Raw genomic sequence first — 20489 nt, forward strand, 5'->3', positions numbered from 1 at the left:
ATCACCAAATTGAAAGATGCTATTGGTACATCAAGGTTTTTTATTGTGATTTTACTATTTGTACACACTAGTGACTCAATTTTTTCCTCTTATGTACATTGCTATTAAATTTAGTTTTAATGTAGCACTGTACAGAGTACACTTTATTATTATTTCTAGAATGTAAAGTAATTAACACTGTTCCTTGCTACATAAAATCCCAGTATTCTTCTTATATAAAGAAGTGTTTAACATGCCAAATTCTTGGCACGTGTGAATAAGGTCTTAAAGGAAGGAGAGCGTATGGTATAAAATTTGTATATATTGAAGATCTGGGAGGGAAGGAGAGTGTAATCCTAGGTAATGCATGTTGCACAAATTAAGTAGGGTTGTTACATTGTAAAATTGGCTAAAATATGGATTGTGCTAAAAATTGCTCAAGCTTGGTCAGATACAGAATTGTTTAAATTACCTAAGTACTTCTTCTGCCTGCCAGGCAGCATCTTCCTCTTCTTCCCAGGCATTAGTATTTTCCTGCCAAGTATCCAAGTCTCCTAGTTCAGGCTGAAAACAAAAGACCAAGAATATAATAAACATATGCAAACTATCTCCTCACCTCATTTCCAGATAAAACTATGTTGAAACTCCGAAAGCAAGGCTATTTAGTGTTAAGGGTTTTATATATCTGCTTCATGACAATATGGAAAGAGACTCTCCAAGTACCAGACAGGATTGTTTTGAGTTTCCCAACCATCCCCCCACTCAAAAAAACCCCCAAATAAACAAACAAAAAACCCCACCCCAAAATCAAAACCCACAACAAACCACAGTGAAGATGTTAAAAACATCTACTGATCTGAACGCAGTGAAGCCAAATACTGATGGAGCTAGCCTGCTTTCTTTAGAACCAGGTACTAAAACATCTGCCTAGCTTCCAGAATTTTCTAGATTCTAGCAAAGTCCCTACCCACTGCTACTCATCCACATGCTTTCCCCACTTTCCAATGTATAATATCAATCATTATCTATCTTAAATACTTATATGGCCTCAATTATGGTAATGTAAAGTGATGTGACCCCTGAAGAAACCCCTAGTGTAGATGCAGTTATATCAGCAAAACTGCACTTTTACTATTATAGCTTGTTTTACCCTTTTGGGGGAGGGGGTGGTTTTCCTCCTCTGGTGCAAAGTGCAGCTTTGCTGGTACAGCTGTGTCCACACTAGGAGTACTTTAACATTATAGTAGTATTCCTCTACTGATTAAATGCTCCTAATGTTGATGTAGCCTAAGTGACCTGTTGAAGGTCAAACAGGAAGTCTATGGCAATGCAGGGAATTGAACTCAAGTCTCCTGAGTTCCAGGCTAGTGCCCTTCCACCAGACTCTCATTCCTTATTACTGATGACATCTTTTCCCCTTCCTAAGCTGAGAAAATTTCTATAACTTTCTTATTGTTCCTCAACAGACACAACAAGAACATTGATGCTTTCGCCAGTTCTCTTTTATCTTTCCAAGTTAATAACGGTTTTCACACAGACTGAAATTAGAACTCAATGTTTCTAGGGTCAGAAACCCTACCAAGTGTATGTTATCCATATGTACTTTTACAATTCAGTGACAGGTTATTAGAAGCAGAAGTTATCCAAGAAATAAATTTAAATATTTATTAAAAAAAACTATTCTACCATTCTAAAAAGGTATCACTCATTTACAGAGCACCTTATATCTTCAGAGTACTTTGCAAAAAAATTAATCCTACCTATACTCTGAGTAAGGCAAGTATCGCCTCATTTTACATATGGTGTTATACCCCACATTTCTTGTCCGAGTACATCACCTTTGTTGTCAAGGCAAACATGGTCAGCATAAGTGCATGAAGATCAATGCAAATTGTTCCTCTGCCCTTTCACTGTGGAATTAACATGTAATCTACAAAAAGCCTAGAACTCTCTGGTTTAGGAGAGATGGCAACACTCAGGATGTAACTCAGACTAATTTCCAGCAGGCTGACTTGTATTCCCTTCTGCGCATCTCCTCTTTTCAAGAGCAAGGCAGACACCATGTAGGGACAGTACTAATTCAACTAATTCACCAATTCAAATTTGGCATTGCCTGCTCAAATAGCTCTTATTCTTTATCAACAATTCAGGTACTTTATAGCTACTTAATATCCCTCCTCCCCGCCAGACCTTTCTACTGAGGAGCAGACACATTGCCATATAAATAAGAATCAAAACATATAGCATACTTACAGACTGGTGAATAAAAGGAATATCTTGTGTAGCTGCTAATCTACTAGAAAATCCTGCATTTCCATCTGGGATCCCAAAATGTAAAGGTTCTCTTTTTTTAATAACAATCTGAAAGACAACATTGAAAAAGGGGAAAGGAGAAGAAGAGGGGAGGAAGTCCGAGTTTTATACCTCCATTGAGAGCTAATAAGAGCATGATACTATTTCCTCAGTGCTATAATACACTACACCTACAAATGCCAAACCACATCCCTTTAAAAGAAGGACACTAAGTTAGATTTTTTTTAAACACCTGGCAATTTCTTTATGTGCTCCCCTTCTACCAGTACAGACAGACACACAGTTTCTTGTATCAAAGGGGTAGCCGTATTAGGTTGTATCCACAAAAACAATGAGGAGTCCGGTGACACCTTAAAGACTAACAGCTTTGTCTGTGCATAAGCTTTTGTGCATCTGAAAAAGTGGAAAGAAGTTTCTTCTCTTCTTGAAAGGCAGGTCAGTAAATGTAACATGGTGACTAAGAGCATCATGTTCCTTTTTAGTGGCTTACCCTCAAACAAGATAAGAGCCTACACACACATTCTGTCTCTAGCATCTGAAATCCACAGAAATGCAAATCCAAATACAGGCCACCACTTTGTAATAATCCACCATCATTCATCAGCAGGGCCTGAACCTGGGAAATTCAGTACCAAATCACAAGCCTCCACCAGCCAAGTGACTCCTTTAGCACAAGTGATGGAGGCCTGTGCTTTTGGGCTGAAGGTTCAAGGTTCATACCTGTTGATGATCCATGGTGGTTGTCATTCCACGAACAATGAGAATCTCAACTTTTGAGTGTGCACTTCTGCCTCTCCACTGGAGGATTTCCACACTGAAACCAAAGTATGCATTTAACAACACTATGCAGCATGTGTAACTACAAATGTGGACCAACCAACCAATCACAAACTAATTTTCTGGTACTGGTAGACCCAGGGACAGAGAAGAGGCAGAATTACCAAATTATAAACTTGCTGTGCCCCAGCTGTCACCAGCACAAAACAATGGGACCCAAATACCCCAGAGATGTTAAGGAAAAGGGAAAAAAAGGCAAGTTAAACAGATTTCAGCCAAGCTACTGATTACAGAAATAAACAGAGTGAGGCACAAAAAGCAAGTATTCCTCTTTTCACATTTCTCAAGGATGTATCAGGAAAGGCCTACCAAGATATGGGGAGATCTCCAAGTACTGCCCAGAAGACACATCACCATTTGCAGAAGAAAGCAAACTGAAATAATAGTACTTTGGGTATGTCTACATTCAAACTGGTGTAATTTCCAGCTGGAGGAGACATACCTATGCTAACTCTGATCAAGCTAGCGTGCTAAAAATGGAAGTGTAGAAGCAGCACCATGAGTAGCGTGAGGGAACAGCAGCCATGAGTAGGTACTTAGTGTCTTGGAGGGATCATCCTTGGGGGAAACTAGCTCCTTACTTTGATTGTGCTGCCACAGCTACACTTCTATTTTTATGCATGCTAGCTGGATCGGAGCTAGCACAGGTGTGTCTCTTCAAGATGGAAATTAGACCTTCCAGCTCGAATGTAGATATACCATTAAAGAACGTATTGACAGTATTGTCAAGTGCAGTTCTTCAGCTGAAACACCTCAGTTTTTATCCCAGGAGACTGATGTGGATCTAGTCAAATGTTTTATGTTAAGGTAAGAAAGGCCCAGCCAGCTTGTATGCTTTTGATATGCAGTTTTATCATATTAGCTAACAAACCTAAACACTGGGGCAGAACAGAGTATTTACGAAGACGACTCATTACTCAAAATAGCAGCACAGCCTCTTTATAGTTTATAGTTAGGGCTGTCAAGTGATTAAAAAAATTAATCATGATTAATCGTGCTGTTAAACAGCAGAATACCATTTATATAAATATTTCTGGATGTTTTCCACAATTTCAAATATATTGATTTCAATTACCACACAGAATAGAAAGTGTACAGTGCTCACTTTACATTTATTTTTTATTATAAATATTTGCACTGTAAAAATAAGTCATATTTTTCAATTCACTTTTCACTACAGTACTGGTACTAGCTCTTTGTCATGAAATTGGAACTTAAAATGTAGAATTATGTACAAAAAATAACTGCATTCAAAAATAAAACAACGTAAAACTTTAGAGCCTAAGGCGATGTCTACACTACAGCCCGGATCCACACACTGAGATCGATCCACCGGCGGTTGATTTAGTGGGTCTAGTGAAGACCTGCCAAATCGACAGCAGATCGCTCTCCAGTCGACCCCTGTACTCTACCCCCGAGGAGAGGAGTAAGGCAAGTTGAAGGGAGAGTTTCTCCCATTGACACCCCGCGGTGAGGACCCCACAGTAACTCGACCTAAGGCACGTCGACTCCAGCTATGTTATTCACGTAGCTGGAGTTGCGTAGTGCAGGTCAACTTACCACAGTAGTGTAGACCCAGCCTACAAGTCCTCTCTGTCCTACCTCTTGTTCAGCCAATCGCTCAGACAAACAAGTTTGTTTACATTTCCAGGAGATAATGCTGCCCCATTCTTGTTTAAAATGTCACCTGAAAGTTAGAACAGACATTCGCATGGCACTGTTGTAGCCAGTGTTGCAAGATATTTACGTGCCATATACATTAAAGATTCATATGCCCCTTCATGCTTTGGCCACCATTCCAGAGGTCATGCATCCATGTTGATGATGGGTTCTGCTTGATAACAATCCAAAGCTGTGCAGACCAACGCATGTTCATTTTCATCATCATGAGTCAAAGGTCACCAGCAGAAGGTTGATTTTCTTTTTTGGTGGTTCAGGTTCTGTAGTTTGCACATCAGAGCGTTGCTCTTTTAAGACTTCTGAAAGCATGCTCCACACCCCATCCCTCTCAGATTTTGGAAGGCACTTCATATTCTTAAACCTTGGGTCGAGTGTTGTAGCGATCTTTAGAAATCTCACATTTGACAAAACGCAAAGAAGGTACCAATCGGCTGTGAAAGTGTTCTTAAAACGAGCAACATGCTGGGTCATCATGAGAGACTGCTATAACATGAAATATATGGCAGAATTTGTGTAAAACACAGAGCAGGAGACATACAATTCTCCCCCAAGGATTTCAGTCACATTTAATAAACACATTTTTTTAACGAGCGTCATCAGCATGAAAGCATGTCCTCTGGAATGGTGGCTGTAGCATGAAGGGGCATACAAATGTTTAGCATTTCTGGCACTTACATACCTTGCAATGCCGGCTACAAAAGTGCCATGCGAACACCTGTTCTCACTTTCAGGTGACACTACAAATAAGAAGAGGGCAGCAGTATTTCCTGTAAATGTAAACAAACTTTTTTCTCTTAGTGATTGGCTGCACAGGAAGTAGGATTGAGTAGACTTGTAGGCTGTAAAGTTTTACATTGCTTTGTTTTTGAGTAACAACAAAAAAAATCTACATTTGTAAGTTGTGCTTTCACAATAAAAAAGTTGCACTACGGTACTTGTATGAGGTGAGTTGAAAAATACTATTTCTTTTATTGTTTTTATAGAGTGAATAATTGTAATAAAAATAATATAAAGTGAGCACTGTGCACTTTGTATTCTGTGTTGTGACTGAAATCAATATTTGAAAATGTAGAATAAATTTCAATTTGCTATTCTATTGTTTAACAGTGCAATTAAAGCTGCGATTAATTTTTGAGTTAATCACAATCAACAACCCTATTTATAATACAACTTTTGTATTAGACAGGCACGTCTAAAACTGTATATTTTCATCACAGACACAAATCTCTCATTAACTAAAATATTTGTGCACAAGTCTCTCGATTCCCAGGACTGAAAAACGTATTTCAAAATTTGATTGCAGTATCACCCCACGCCACCCACGCTTCCCAGAATATACTCTGATTAAGGGACTTTCAAGTCATTGCTTGAATTTAAAAAACAGTAGAACATATTCCATCAAGGAAATCCAGCTGGTAAATTCTCCCTCCCACCCTACCTTCTTTGACAAAAGAAAGATTAGCCTACATCTTTCTCTCTCTTCTCTTTTTAGTTCCACATCAGAAAGCAGAATAAAACGGATGTAGAGAAGCACAATGCAAATAGATATCTAATACTCCTGGGGTAATTCTGTGCCACTGCACAATTCAGAATTTTACAGAAATTAACGTTGCAGAAATGGGCTGCAGAGAGGGCCCACTGTACCTGGCAGAGCCCAGCCTGCAAATAGAAGACAAGGGTGCGGGGAGGGAACTGGAGGGTTCCTGGCAGCTGCAGTTCTCAGCACACCCTGAAGAAAGGAGGGCGGCGGTATGCAGGAAATGCCATATAGGCCCAGGACCCAGCATCAGACTGTTTCTGGATCACTGAGCTCTAGGAGTCTGAGTGGAGGCTGGAGGTGGAGGGAGGCCCTGCAGCTGATCTCTGGGGTCGGTATAGGGTGAGAGTGTCTGGGCTTTGGGGGGGTTGGGATGGGGGGAGGGTTGCATCTGGGCTCTAGGAGAAGAGGGGGTGAGAGTGTCTGGGATGGTGGGTGTAGCTGGCTCTTGGGGGAGGGGATGTGAGTGTCTGGGTTGGGGGGGGCCATGGCTGGGCTCTGGGAGGGAGGGGGTATGAGTGTCTGACCCCCAGTCTGGGCTCTGGGTGTCAGACAGTGAAACAGGAACTGGGTTTCTTAAACTCTCTACTCCCAGGGGAACTTTTGTGTATGTCTGTATTGTTACAGACATACTTGCTGACAGGTATTTTAAAATAAATTACTAAAATAACTGAAACTGGCATGATTATTTTGACAAATAAAATTTGCAGAATTTTAAAATATTGTGTACAGAATTCCCCCTGGAGTAATACAAGTCCCCAAAACACATCAGTTAGGGCATCCAAATTAGATACCAGAAATCGGGCTATTGAATTTTTGCCTGAAAGCCCTGCTATTTATAGTTTACCTACAAATTATTTCAAATTTCATAAATAGATTTAATAAACATATTTGCATGAACGAAACCTACTTTCTGTGTTTTCCTTATAGTTGGCGTCATGTCCTTAAAATAATCAGGCTCCAGTTGTTCTGAAGCATTCTGTTGTGTGGCCACATTCCCGTTACCTCCTTCAATCTTCACACTGGTTGGTGCTTCTTCATCCCATGAAGTCCAATCTTCTACTTCAGACTGAATACAATTGAACAACATCACCTTAGCATTTGACTTGTAAATGCAAGATAATAACACATTTCACTGGTTCAACAAGGTTAGCAGAATTGCTGTTTTACTCCACATCACCCAGCCCTTTAGAGACATTACCTGTTTAGGAACAGATGAATAATCCACTGTAGTTGGCAAAGTTATTTGGTCTCCACTTAACTTTCGTCCTCTTCCAGACCTGAAAGAGAAATGTAGGATTCCTCCAAGGTCTGAGAACATGAGCACTACATTAAAAAGAAAAGAGCTGCTGAAGGCTAAATGAGCTAGTGGAAGAAAGGAACTTGATGAAAATCATGGCTAAATCAATAACTAACAGAAATAACCCAAGAAGCGGTTCTAATACCATGTTGATAATAGGATTAAAAAGGGACTCACTAAACAAAGTTAATATGGAAAACAATTTTTTTTCAGTTTAATAATTTTAAAAGGTGATGTTAGTAAGAAAGTAAAAGAAGTTCAGTTTACTTTCCACTATTTATATACTTGCTTTACACACTTTGCATTTCTCTCAGCTTGGACAATGGAATTTATAATCAATTTCACTTTCAAATTCTCAGTGCTTCAATGTTTGGGTTGTGAACACTGCAGGCTATGTTAGTTCAAAGACAACTTGTCCCTTAGAATTTTTTTTAAAATTCCTTGGAAACACTTTTGTAGCTTTTAGGTTTTATAAAAAGGTTTGAATTTTACAAATTTATATTTTGAGCTAACAGTTTCCCTGTAATGTGATAACTTAATAAAACAGAGAATACTACTAGATTTCTAATGTGAGGGACAGGTAGGACAAGATTATGTAAGATTCACAGCTGCTATTCAACATGTAGGACCATTTTGAGTGTTGCAGTTTTATCCATCATACCAGGAAATTTCCTTAGAAGACAGAATGAAAAACTGTGACCATTTATGGTTCACACCAAACCATTGAGAGGTTGTGTCAGCACCTGCCCTGTAACCCTGGATGCCTTATGTGCTCTGTTGCTGTGGCTCACTGCCCGGATACCAACAGCTAGCAGACAAGCATGCAGTTCCTTGAGGTCTGTGTGTTGTGCAGTCCTAGATCAGCAAACTGCCCCCAGCAGCCCACCTATAACACAAGAACCCTACCATGGTCTGCATCAGCCTGGGTTACTACTTGCAGGATGACCCCAACACGCCCCCAGTCCTGATTTTCCCCAAAACCATCAGCCCTGAAGTGTCCAGTCCTCTCCTGGAACACACAGAAGTAAAAAAGGTTTGTTGTCCCTTTATAGAGACAAAGTGCAGCTTATTTTAACTGGCATTAACAATCACAGCACTGGAATGGTTTAGATTAAAAGTAAAACTAGTTTATTTACGCAAAAGATATATGTGAGTTCAAGTACAAGTAAATAGAAGTAAAACACACTTTCTAGTGGCTAAGATCTAACTCAACAAGCTACAGCCTTTGTTCAAGGTAGATTTCTTACGAATGTTTCCTCCTTCCAGCCAGGGCTCTCTCTTAGTCAGGAACTTCCACAAAAGTACAAGGTGCTGGTTTCCCTGGTCTTCCTAGGTGAAACATGCCAAAACGGCTTTCTGTCTCTGCTTATCTCTCTCAAAATTCATTGACCCTGTTCCACGAAGCATGAAGATCTCATCCTGTTCTTCCCATCCCCCTGCTGATTTCTATTTAAATGGTGTGCCCATTGTTTTCATTCCACCCTTCTTAATTTACATAGAAGACAGATAGCTGCCTTCTCTCCCATCTGGGGAAAAACAGTTTCTCTCCCTTTGTTTGGTCAGACTTTAAAGCATAATATTAGTGAGTATCCATAATTCCTCATATAGTGTTCACAATGATCTTTGTCACCAGTTCACATATGATACTTTACATGACCCATTTTAGATACAGATTATAACAGTGAGTTGGGGTACACTGGGCTGGTCAAGTCAGCTGAAACTCACTGCTGCATACCAGGAAATCCCTTGCCATCTGGATCTGAGGTTCTCATAGGGTCACACCTCCCCCCTTACAAAACTGCAGGAGGGTTAGCCACAGGCTGACCCATAGGAAGCAGGTCAGAACCCTCTTTCCTGGGCAGGGCATCTGCCACATTTTCTCTCCCGACCCCATATAGAAAAAACCTATTTTGTCTCCTTTGTCTGTTCACAGTCTCCAGGATGTAATATCAGAGAGTATCCATAATTTCACTTATAGTGCTGTTAGAAACATTTCACAGTGATATTAATGACCAGTGTGTTATTAGATTTCAAATGACATATTACATGTCACCTTAAATAAATATCACAACACCAAGTGTGAGACATAGTGAGTATGTCAGGTCTGACCAGAGTTGCTGACACAGAGTAGTGAACCACCAATGGGCCTCTATTTCACAGGAACTAGTGCCGTACAAGAACCAAGCAGGAAACTAACATTCCAAATGCATGCCTTGCGTAACTCTCTCTTTAAGAACGCCAATAAATCAAGTTAGAACAAATATATTGTGGCTGATACAATATTATTGGGAGGGTTTGTTGGTTTTGGGTTTTTTGTTTTTTTTTTAAATAAAATGACGGAACTTGTCAGACGTGTATGAACCTCATATCTTCCAACAGCACAATCCTTCACAGTATAATCTAACGATAGGTCTTGCCTACATTAGGATATTACCACAGCTGTAGGTAGTTTCACCAGTGGAAGTTACAGTTTAGACAGAGTTCCAGTTTTTTCAACACTGTCATCTAACTCTGCTTAGATTGTCTATATGGCGATTTAGCACACAGCCAACTGGGATGTAAATCTACAGCACAGCAGCTGATGTGCACTAACTGGCCAGGTGGACCCTGCTGCCACACACTAGAAGTTCCATAGTGTGCTCTGATCTACTGCTGTTTGAAACTTCTAATGCAGTGGCTCTCAACCTTTCCAGACTACTGCACCCCTTTCAAGAATCTGATTTGTCTTGTGTACCCCCAAGTTTCACTCACTTAAATACTTACAAAATCAGACATAAAAATACAAAAAAGTGTCACAGCACACTGTTGCTGAAAAACTGCTTACTGTCTCATTTTACCATAATTATAAAATAAATCAATTGGAATATAAATATTGTACTTACAGTGTACAGTATACAGAGCAATATAAACAAATAATTGTCTATGAAATTTTAGTTTGTACTGACTTTGTTAGTGCTTTTCATGTAGCCTGTTGTAGAACTAGGCAAATATCTAGATGAGTTGATGTACCCCTTGGAAGACCCCTGAGTACCCGCAGGGGTACACAGTCCCCTGGTTGAGAACCACTGTTCTAGTGCATGGCAGGAGCATCCAGATGGCCCCTTAGTGTGAAGCAGATTGGCATGCTGTAGATTCACATCCTAACTTATCATGCACTACATTGAAATACAAACAAGCCCTCATATTGGCACACCAGTGAAGAATTATAGGTCTGAATTTTCCTTACATTGACAGTACAACATGGGATGGCATGGAGAATATCTTTGAGCTATACAGTCTTTTCTTCCCTTTTCCGGTTGAGAGATCAGTTTCTGAAGTCAGCCATATAGATAGCCTGAGCGCTTGAGGCCATTGCTCCTTTAGAAATTCTTTTCTAGTGCCGGATGGATAAATAGTTGGGGAAAGAGACCAAAGGACTAAATGAGCATTGCTCAGTGAATCCACATATCAGTTTAAGACCCTCATTAGAATACATGACAGGCGAACTGGACACAGACTGAGAATCCAATGTTTGTAGCAATGACCATAAACTGATTAAATTTAGCATTCTGCAGCCAATACAGAGGACATATTAGCGAACAGTCAGACAGACAACTAAAAGGCCAAGGAAACTATTTGTTGCTAGATTGAGTGCTACACGCTCAAAGTTTCTGTTTCTATCATTTATATGCAGAGAGTACACAGGCAAAATTTCAGAAGAAATGTGTGCTGTCAGTTCCCATTATAGTGCATTAAAATGGGACACCACCAGCTTGAAAAGTTACATTTCAATACAAAAACATTGTGTCTATTATTGGTACACATGCTCCTGAAATTACTATAATAGGAAGACTACAAAATATATTTCTTATTTTTCTGCAAGGTGTTTACTTTATGAATGTGACAGCATTATGATTGTAATCAGTTCCACTATTTTGTTGATAGTCATTTGCATTACTGATGTCCTGATCTGAAGAGTTCACATGTGTACCTTTTTCTAGGCTCTGCAGGAGAGTATTTACTAATAACAGGAGCAGGCTTGAAACTGAAGAGACAGCATCTGATGTACGAACAGCGAGAAGAGAAAAGGGTGTCGGGGCCCAAATATGGTTAATACTGTTGTTCTTCGGTCTGCCCAAAAGACCCTTGTGGACACAGCAAGAAAGCAGAAAGATCCCTTATAATTTCCTCTTAAGCACTCTACTTGAAAAACCCTCTATGAGAAAAGTGAATTTGTTTAAGTTAGTCCAGTTCAAAAAAAAAAAAAAATTCAAGTTGGTAGTACCCTTTTAAATATAAGTATTAACACAGCATTGGAAGAAGTTTTGAGCTCTCAGACTTTACAGTTAAGGTCAAAGAGCAACTCCATGAGACATACAAGCTCCCCACATATTTGCAAAAGATCAATTTTTTTCTCCAGTTCCACAAGCGTTTTATTTTGGGGGAATAAGTCTGCATTTGAAAGAAAAATCTGAAGCCTTGCCTGGAGCTTCCCTGTTTAGTAGGCACCAAACATCACTACAATCTAATTTAAACGCCCTTCTAGACATACTTGTAAGTGATGGAAGTGCATCCCCATTTTCCTGCTTGTGTGCATTGAATTTCCACAAGGCCCGCAGGCTCAGCACAAATCCTGAGGGTTTTTCCCGATTGAAATGTCACTCTTGGATTACAACACTCACTCCTGCTGAGAAAATAGGATGCAGCGAAGGAAGAGAACATTTAAAACGTGCTTCCACCTACACCTAATCTCAAGTAGCAACACAATACTAAAGGGACTGACAAAAACCAGAGCACTGGACTCTTGACTTATCAGTATTACCAATCCATCCTTAATTGTGTTAGTACCTCTTCAACCATTCAAACTTTAAAGAAGCAGAGAGTTTCTTTAAATGCTTTGGCCCTCTCTATGATCATCAGTGTATGGAATAATAGTTTGGATGAATGGTGAGTGGTGAATCTAGCACTGTACATCAGGGGGAGTCAACAGGCAGACCAAATCTTTTATTTACTTATTATCATCATCATTTTTGTATTATTTTCTCTGGAGTCTGGACCTTGACAAAAATAATTGACTTCTCCTGATGTATATAATTAAGCTTGGCTTATAGAACACAAACAAAAATCCCACAAAATACACTGATTCTCAGTAAAACTAACTATGTTAGGCCTCAATACTGCAAAGACAACTGAATGGGATGGACTCCTGTCCCCATGCAGAGCCCCACCAACTTCAAAGGGACTCTGCATAGATGCAGGGGTCCAGGCACATGTTTCTCTTTGCGGAATCAAGGCCTTAGCATTTAAAATGTGTTTACTAGAACTTGTACATGTAGTTGCTCCCTACCATTCACAGCAGTTAGGTGTCTATGATCTGGGAAAACCCAGATTTATGGCTGTGGTAGCTTTCACAGTCTATTGGAAAAAATAATCCAACCCAATGGTGAAGATCAATGCACAAGAACTGATGAAGAAAGCAACAGGGGTTTCACCCACAATAATGATTAACAAACAAAAACAAAACAAAACCCCAACAACCCAATAGAGATAAGATTGTGAATAGATATTGATCAATTTCAATGTCACAGTTACAAACAATTTTTTTTTTTTTAAATCAAGCTTTTGAAAGTCAGGAAACTAGAATAAAGGCTGGAACTTGACTGAGCACTTCCAGACTTTCTGATATTTAGTTGTTTTTATTTAAAGAGTATCATCAGGCAGTGTTCCAACTCAATTTAAAAAAAATAAAAAAACTAATGCACATTATACTGTTTTAAAATAACTACATATCTATTTACATCCTTAAGTATCTTAAAAGGACACTGTCAATTTAGGCCTCAATCCTACAAACAAACAAACACTTAACTTTAAACATATGAGTAGTCCAATCAATTTCACTACAACACGAGTGAAGTTAAGCATATGTTTTTAGGATCAGGGCCTTGAAAAATCAAACTTCTCTCGAAAGTACTGCACCTACTATTGCTACAAGTAGCTCCTAATCTTACTATAAATAAAGAAATTAAAAGACGTTTTTCTCTATTTTTTCCTCTATGCTGACATGTGCATGTGAAAGCATTTTTGTTTAGTTAATTTCCCTTTTTATGTGACTCACACAGCAAAAGGAGTGAGAAAAATACTTAACATTAAACAAGCTCTTATTTAAACTGACTAGATTTTGAGTTGAGGATTTCCCAAAAAGCTTTGGCCTGGACATTTTCGTACTAGAACTTGTATAGAGTTATTTGTTTTGTTTTAGGATTTTTTTTCCCCCAAACACCATTTTAAATTGACCTTGTACTGATTTTTTTTAAAAATCATATATATCATATCTTCACATACAAATTAAGGAATATATATATCAACCTCCTAATCTGGGTTAAATAATGTTTATTCCCTCCTGCCCCCCCACTGTTCCTCAGATGATCTTGTCAACTGCTGGAAATGGTCCACTTTGATTATCACTACAAAAGGTGCCCCGCCTCCACCCCCGCCCCCACTCTCCTGCTGGTAATAGCTCACCTTACCTGATCACTCTCCGTACAGTGTGTATGGTAACACCCATTGTTTCATGTTCTCTATGTATATAAATCTCCCCACTGCATTTTCCACTGAATGCATCCGATGAAGTGAGCTGTAGCTCATGAAAGCTTATGCTCAAATAAATTTGTTAGTCTCCAAGGTGCCACAAGTACTCCTTTTCTTTTTGCGGATACTAACACAGCTGCTACTCTGAAACCTATGTATAGAGGAGTAAGCTTACATGAATTCATGCATAGCAGAAGTGAGTGGAGGGATTACAGAAGTCTTTCCCCAGAAGGTAACCACTTCGATCAGGGAGAAAATGGAAATTTCATCAGAAGCTCTATTCCTGCAGAATCCACAAAACATTTCTAGGCAAGTATTTAGCCATTTCAGGAGTTTTATAAACTTTGCAGGAACCCCAATCCTAGTGGCTCTCTGGTCTTGCTATAAACCCAGCATGTTGAGAGAAAGACACCAGAGATTATAAACTATAGAACCAGAGTCTTTTGGCTTCATTGCCTCACTCTGCTCCTGCACAGCTAAAGGTCTGCATGAAACCTAGCCAGGAACCCTATGAGGTTTCTGAACATAGCGTGCTTGTAAAACATCATAAGTTTATTTCTTTAAAAAAAAAAAAAAAAGACTGATTTCTTTACTTTCCTTGAAGTTTAAATTTGCAAACTGCTCTAAACCTTTTCCAAACTCTAAAAGACTCTGCTCCAAAAGATATAGGAAAATAATCATTGCTCTAGCTGGACTACTATCCTGTCTCCAACAGTGACAAGCATCACCTATTTCAGAAATAGGTGCAAGAAACCCTTAGACAATACTCAGAGACAGTTTCTTCCTTATCCTGTTGTCAGATGTTGGCTCATGCCTTGAAGCATGAGGGTTTCTCGCTTTTCTCCTGGTTTTCTTTATTTTTTATTTCCTTCCCAAAATAACTCTGGATGTTCTCATTAGTCATACACATGTCCAATCCTTTTTTGAACCCTGCTTAACCATTGGTCTCAATGAAGTAGGGTAGGAATGAGTTCCAAAGGCTAATTTTGTGTGGTGTGAAAAAGTGTTTCCTTTTATCAATTTTAAATTTGATCTCTATCAATTCAACTGAATGACTCTCATTCTTGTATTAGGAGAAAAGGTAAAAAGAAATGTCTGATCTACCTTCTCTATACCATTTGTTCTTTTGTATATGTTTATCCTGTCCCCTCTTATTTACTTCCTCTCTAAAGCACAGCCCCTGTCTTTTCAATCTCTTTTATATTAAAAATTTTTTCCATACTTTGTCATTTTTGTCATCTATCTTTGATACCCCGCCCCACACACTTTTCACTATATTTCTTTTTAGCTGCAGTGACCAAATATGAAAACTATTCCAAGAGGGGACATACCTAGTGTCTTTAGAAAAGAGTAAGGGGGATTTGATAGCAGCCTTCAACTACCTAAAGGGGCATTCCAAAGAGGATGGAGCTCAGCTGTTCTCAATGGTGGCAGATGACAGAACAAGGAGCAATGGTCTCAAGTTGCAGTGGGGGAGGTCTAGGTTAGATATTAGGAAACACTATTTCACTAGGAGGGTGGTGAAGCACTGGACTGGGCTACCTAGGGAGGCGGTGGAATCTCCATCCTTTGAGGTTTTTAAGGTCAGGCTGGCTGGGATGATTTAGTTGGGGTTGGTCCTGCTTTGAGCAGGGGGTTGGACGAGATGACCTCCTGAGGTCTCTATCAACTCTAATATTCTATGATTCTACTGAGTTTTTCTCCCCCACACTTTCCATCCCAGTGCTGAGGCATCCTAACGTTTTCTTTACTTTCTTGACTGCAAATTCATATTAAGCAGAGGTTTTCCCTGAACTGTTAACAATGAGACAGCCAGAAAACCTAAGTGTCATGAGGACAGCAGAAGCCAAATTTTAAGTATCTAAACCAGTACTTTTTCAGATACGACATTTCACAAAGAAACAACATTTTACAATTTTCTTCAACTAAATTCTAACTGGTTTTTAGGCTCATCTCTTACAGACCTGTACAATTTACCGCCAAGTTTTAAAAAAGCCCTTAATGGGCAGAAGGCCATTTGAGGAGCTTCGGATAGACTGGTTTGGTTTTGGCAAACAAAAGTGGAAGGGTCACAATTAAGTCTATAATGGAAAGCTAGTGACAAACAATTGTGGACTTGATATTGCAATTTTAAAAAACCCTGAGAGCTGGTAAGTGTATGCTTTGCTCTAAGGAGGTTTTCAGCTAAAAAAAGTGGGATTTTTCTTCCAGAAATTCAGAACACAGATTTTTCAGATATGCTTTTAGGAAACAACTTTCAAAACATGCTTTAAAAAAAAAGTTAAAAATAGGCATAAGACACAGCCAGGATTGTTGTTTTATAAACCATATGGTATACACACAGCTGTAGAACTTAGTCCAATTACTCACATTACAGCACTACATAATTTTGAATGTCAAATGAACATCAAGATGAACGGTTTGAATACAGTTTAACTATCATTCAACTAGGCTTTGTTCTGCAGTTAAGAACTATGCAAATGAGTAAAGCAAGGAGGAAAGATTAGAAACAACTTGTAATTTAAACAAAAGAAGACTAGGCAGTTTAATACATGAAACCATGTTATTTACCTGCATATTAGCCTCTTAATGAAGGACAACACTGCTGCCAGGCAAGTACAAATTTTAAAAAGCCGGAACTGTGTGATGGCCATGGCAAGAAATTTTGCCTGTAAAATAAATAAATTAAAATAAACATTAAAATAAAAATACCCCAAATGCATAATATCTTTACATAGCTTTTAGGCCTGATTAGCTTCTCAGTTACCCATGAGTAAATCAAGAGTAACTCCACTGAAGTGAACGGAGTTACACCATTGAGGAGAGAGTCAATGCACAATACACATTATGTACGTACTATTTGTCATCCATTATGACATTTTATTGACATTGTAGTAGTCATATAACAAGTTCTTCAAATATATTATCGGGGGAAAAAGGTGGGGCCCGGGGTACTCAAGCAAACAAAAAAAATATAAGAATACCATCACATAAATATGAGAGAACGTGTCTGTCAGTTTCCTGTCAGTATAAAAATAACAGTAAATATAATTCTATATAACCAGTCTACTTTAGATATGATTATTATTCAAACAGGTAGCTGCAGCCAAAACATGTAATTGGTTGCTCACACAGTTCCTGTGAACTTCAATAGGAACTTTAATCACAGAAGTTGGCCCTTGGGGAGCATGATGCCACTTGGAGCAATTGACTCTACCATCATAAGAAAGAACGATCCTAACAGACCACCTATTTAAACTACAGACATGGATGTCCCTCTGGTAATTACACTGTCAAGTTATGTATTGTGGACAGGATTGTGCTGTAACCAAGTCACTTAACTGGGCTAGAACCCTGGCATTGGCTAAACCAGTTTAAAACATCTCCGAAACCATCACATCTCAGAGAGGTGGATGAGGCTTTTTTTAAATAACTAAAAAAACATCAAAAGCACAGGACTTGGTAGTGATGGGGGACTTCAACTACCCAGACATCTGCTGGGAAAATAACACAGCAGGGCACAGATTATCCAAAAAGTACTTGGAATGTATTGGAGACAATTTTTTATTTCAGAAGCTTTCAGAAAGCTACTGGGGGCGGGGGGAAGGCTGTTCTAGATTTGATTTTAACGAATACGGAAGAACTGGTTGAGAATTTTAAAGTGGAAGGCAACTTGGGTGAAAGTGATCATGAAATGGTAGAGTTCATGATCCTAAGGAATGGTAGGAGGGAGAACAGCACAATAAAGATAATGGATTTCAAGAAGGCAGACTTTAGCCAACTCAGGGAATTGGCAGGTAAAATCCCATGGGAAGCAAATCTAAGGGTAAAAACAATTGAAGACAGTTGGCAGTTTTTCAAAGAGACATTATTAAGGGCACAAGAGAAAACCATCCCACCGCGTAGGAAAGACAGGAAGTATGGCAAGAGACCACCCTGGCTTAAACAGGACATCTTCAATGATCCAAAACTCAAAAAAAGAGTCCTACAAAAAAAGTGGAAACTCGGTCAAATTACAAAGGATGAACAACAAAAATATGTAGACACAAAATTAGAAAAGCCAAGGTACAAAATGAGATCAAACTAGCTAGGGACATAAAAGGAAACAAGAAAACATTCTACAAATACATTAGAAGCAAGAAGAGGAAGACCAAGGACAGAGTAGGCCCGTTACTCAATGAGGTGGGAAATGGCACAGGTGCTTAATGACTTCTTTATTTCGGTTTTCACCAAGAAGGTTCGTGGCGATTGGACATCTAACATAGTGAATACCAGTGAAAGTGAGACAGGATCAGAGTCTAAAATAGGGAAAGAACAAGTCAAAAATTACTTAGACAAGTTAGATGTCTTCAAATCACCAGGGCTTGATGAAATGCATCCTAGAATACTCAAGGAGCTGACTGAGATATCTGAGCCATTAGCAATTATCTTTGAAAAGTCATGGAAGATGGGAGACATTCCAGAAGACTGGAAAAAGGAAAATATAGTGCCCACCTATAAAAAGGGAAATAAGGACAACCCAGAGAATTACAGACCAGTCAGCTTAACTTCTGTACCCGGAAAGATAATGGAGCAAATAATTAAACAATCAATTTGCAAACACCTAGAAGATAATAAGGTGATAAATAACAATCAGCATGGATTTGTCAAGAACAAATCCTGACAAACCAACCTGATAGCTTTCTTTGACAGGATAACAAGCCTTGTGGATGGGGGGAAGTGGTAGATGTGATGTCTCTTGACTTTAGTAAGGCTTTTGATACTGTCTCTCATGATCTTCTCATAAACAAACTAGCGAAATACAACCTAGATGGAGCTATTATAAGGTGGATGCATAAGTGGTTGGAAAATCGTTCCCAGAGAGTAGTTATCAGTGGTTCACAGTCATGCTAGAAGGGCATAACGAGTGGGGTCCCGCAGAGATCAGTTCTGGGTCCGGTTCTGTTCAATATCTTCATCAATGATTTAGATAATGGCATAGAGAGTACACTTACAAAGTTTGCAGACTATACCAAGGTGGGAGGGGTTGCAAGTGCTTTGGGGGATAGGATTAAAATTCAAAATGATCTGGACAAAACAGGAGACATGGTCTGAAGTAAATAGGATGAAATTCAATAAGGACAAATGCAAAGTACTCCACTTAGGAAGGAACAATCAGTTGCACGCATTAAAAATGGGAAATGACTGCCTAGGAAGGAGTACTGCGGAAAGGGATCTGGGAGTCATAGTAGATCATAAACTAAATATGAGTCAATAGTGTAACGCTGTTGCCAAAAAAGCAAATATCATTCTGGGATGTATTAGCAGGACTACTGTAAGCAAGACACGGGAAGTAATTATTCCGCTCTACTCCATGCTTGATTAGGCCTCAACTGGAGTAGTGAGTCCAGTTCTGGATGCCACATTTCAGGAAAGATGTGGACAAATTGGAGAAAGTCCAGAGAAGAGCAACAAAAATGATTAAAAGTCTAGAAACCATGACCTAGGAGGGAAGACTGAAAAAAATGGGTTTGTTTAGTCTGGAGAAGAGAAGACTGAGATGGGATATGATAACAGTTTTCAAGTACATAAAAGGTTGTTACAGGGCGGAGGGAGAAAAACTGTTCTTCTTAACCTGTGAGGACAGGACAAAAAACAATGGGCTTAAATTGAAGTAACGGCGGTTTAGGTTGGATATTAGGAAAACTTCCTGTCAGAGTGGTTAAGCATTGGAATAAATTGCCTAGGTAGGTGGTGGAATCTCCATTATTGGGGATTTTTAAGAGCAGGTTGGACAAACACCTGTTAGGGATGGTCTAGATAATACTTAGTCCTGCCTTAAGTGCAGGGGATTGGACTAGAGGACCTCTCGAAGTCCCTTCCAGTTTTATGATTCTATGATAGTACTAATGTAAGTCTCTCCAAAACCTCTAGACGGAGTACACCAAATTGATCCTGACAAATCTCTTTTCATGAGTTGCAGAATTTGGATTGGAAGGAGCCACTACAACCCTGGGTATATGAGTATTCCCCTCGATCCCCCCAAAATATATTTTTCTGAAAAAAAAGAAACAACTCAGATCACACTGAAAAATGCCATAAAGATCGTGTGAAATAAAGCACAAACACATACGATATCATTTGCTTTGGAAGCATAACAACTCCTCAAAACAGAAAACAGTACGCACATGGTCCACAATTAAACGCTTGCAATTCGTCTACTAACTAGTTATGTCCACCATTCTACTGTATTTGCCCTACTTACCAATACACCATTATAGAAAAACGGCCATACTG

At 39.1% G+C, this 20489-nt stretch overlaps 1 protein-coding gene across 5 annotated transcripts in view; it reads right to left on the reverse strand.

The window, feature by feature from the left end:
• The window catches only part of EBAG9 (estrogen receptor binding site associated antigen 9), a 40608-nt gene that overhangs the window by 8170 nt on the left and 11949 nt on the right, over window positions 1–20489 (reverse strand). The window contains exons 2-7 of one of the 5 annotated variants that reach the window (XM_073330303.1): window positions 16785–16882; window positions 12178–12309; window positions 7548–7626; window positions 7257–7415; window positions 2233–2340; window positions 452–543 (exon numbers count right to left, since the gene is read on the reverse strand). In XM_073330303.1, coding sequence (XP_073186404.1) covers window positions 452–543; window positions 2233–2340; window positions 7257–7415; window positions 7548–7626; window positions 12178–12309; window positions 16785–16867 — 653 coding nt within the window. In that variant the 5' untranslated portion in view covers window positions 16868–16882. Of the gene's footprint in view, window positions 1–451; window positions 544–2232; window positions 2341–7256; window positions 7416–7547; window positions 7673–12177; window positions 12313–16784; window positions 16883–20489 lie in introns of those variants that run through there. The other 4 variants (XM_073330302.1, XM_073330305.1, XM_073330306.2 and 1 more) reach the window with 4 other exon arrangements.

The sequence above is a fragment of the Lepidochelys kempii genome, chromosome 2 (assembly GCF_965140285.1).
Source record: "Lepidochelys kempii isolate rLepKem1 chromosome 2, rLepKem1.hap1, whole genome shotgun sequence".
Classification (NCBI taxonomy): Eukaryota; Metazoa; Chordata; order Testudines; family Cheloniidae; genus Lepidochelys; species Lepidochelys kempii.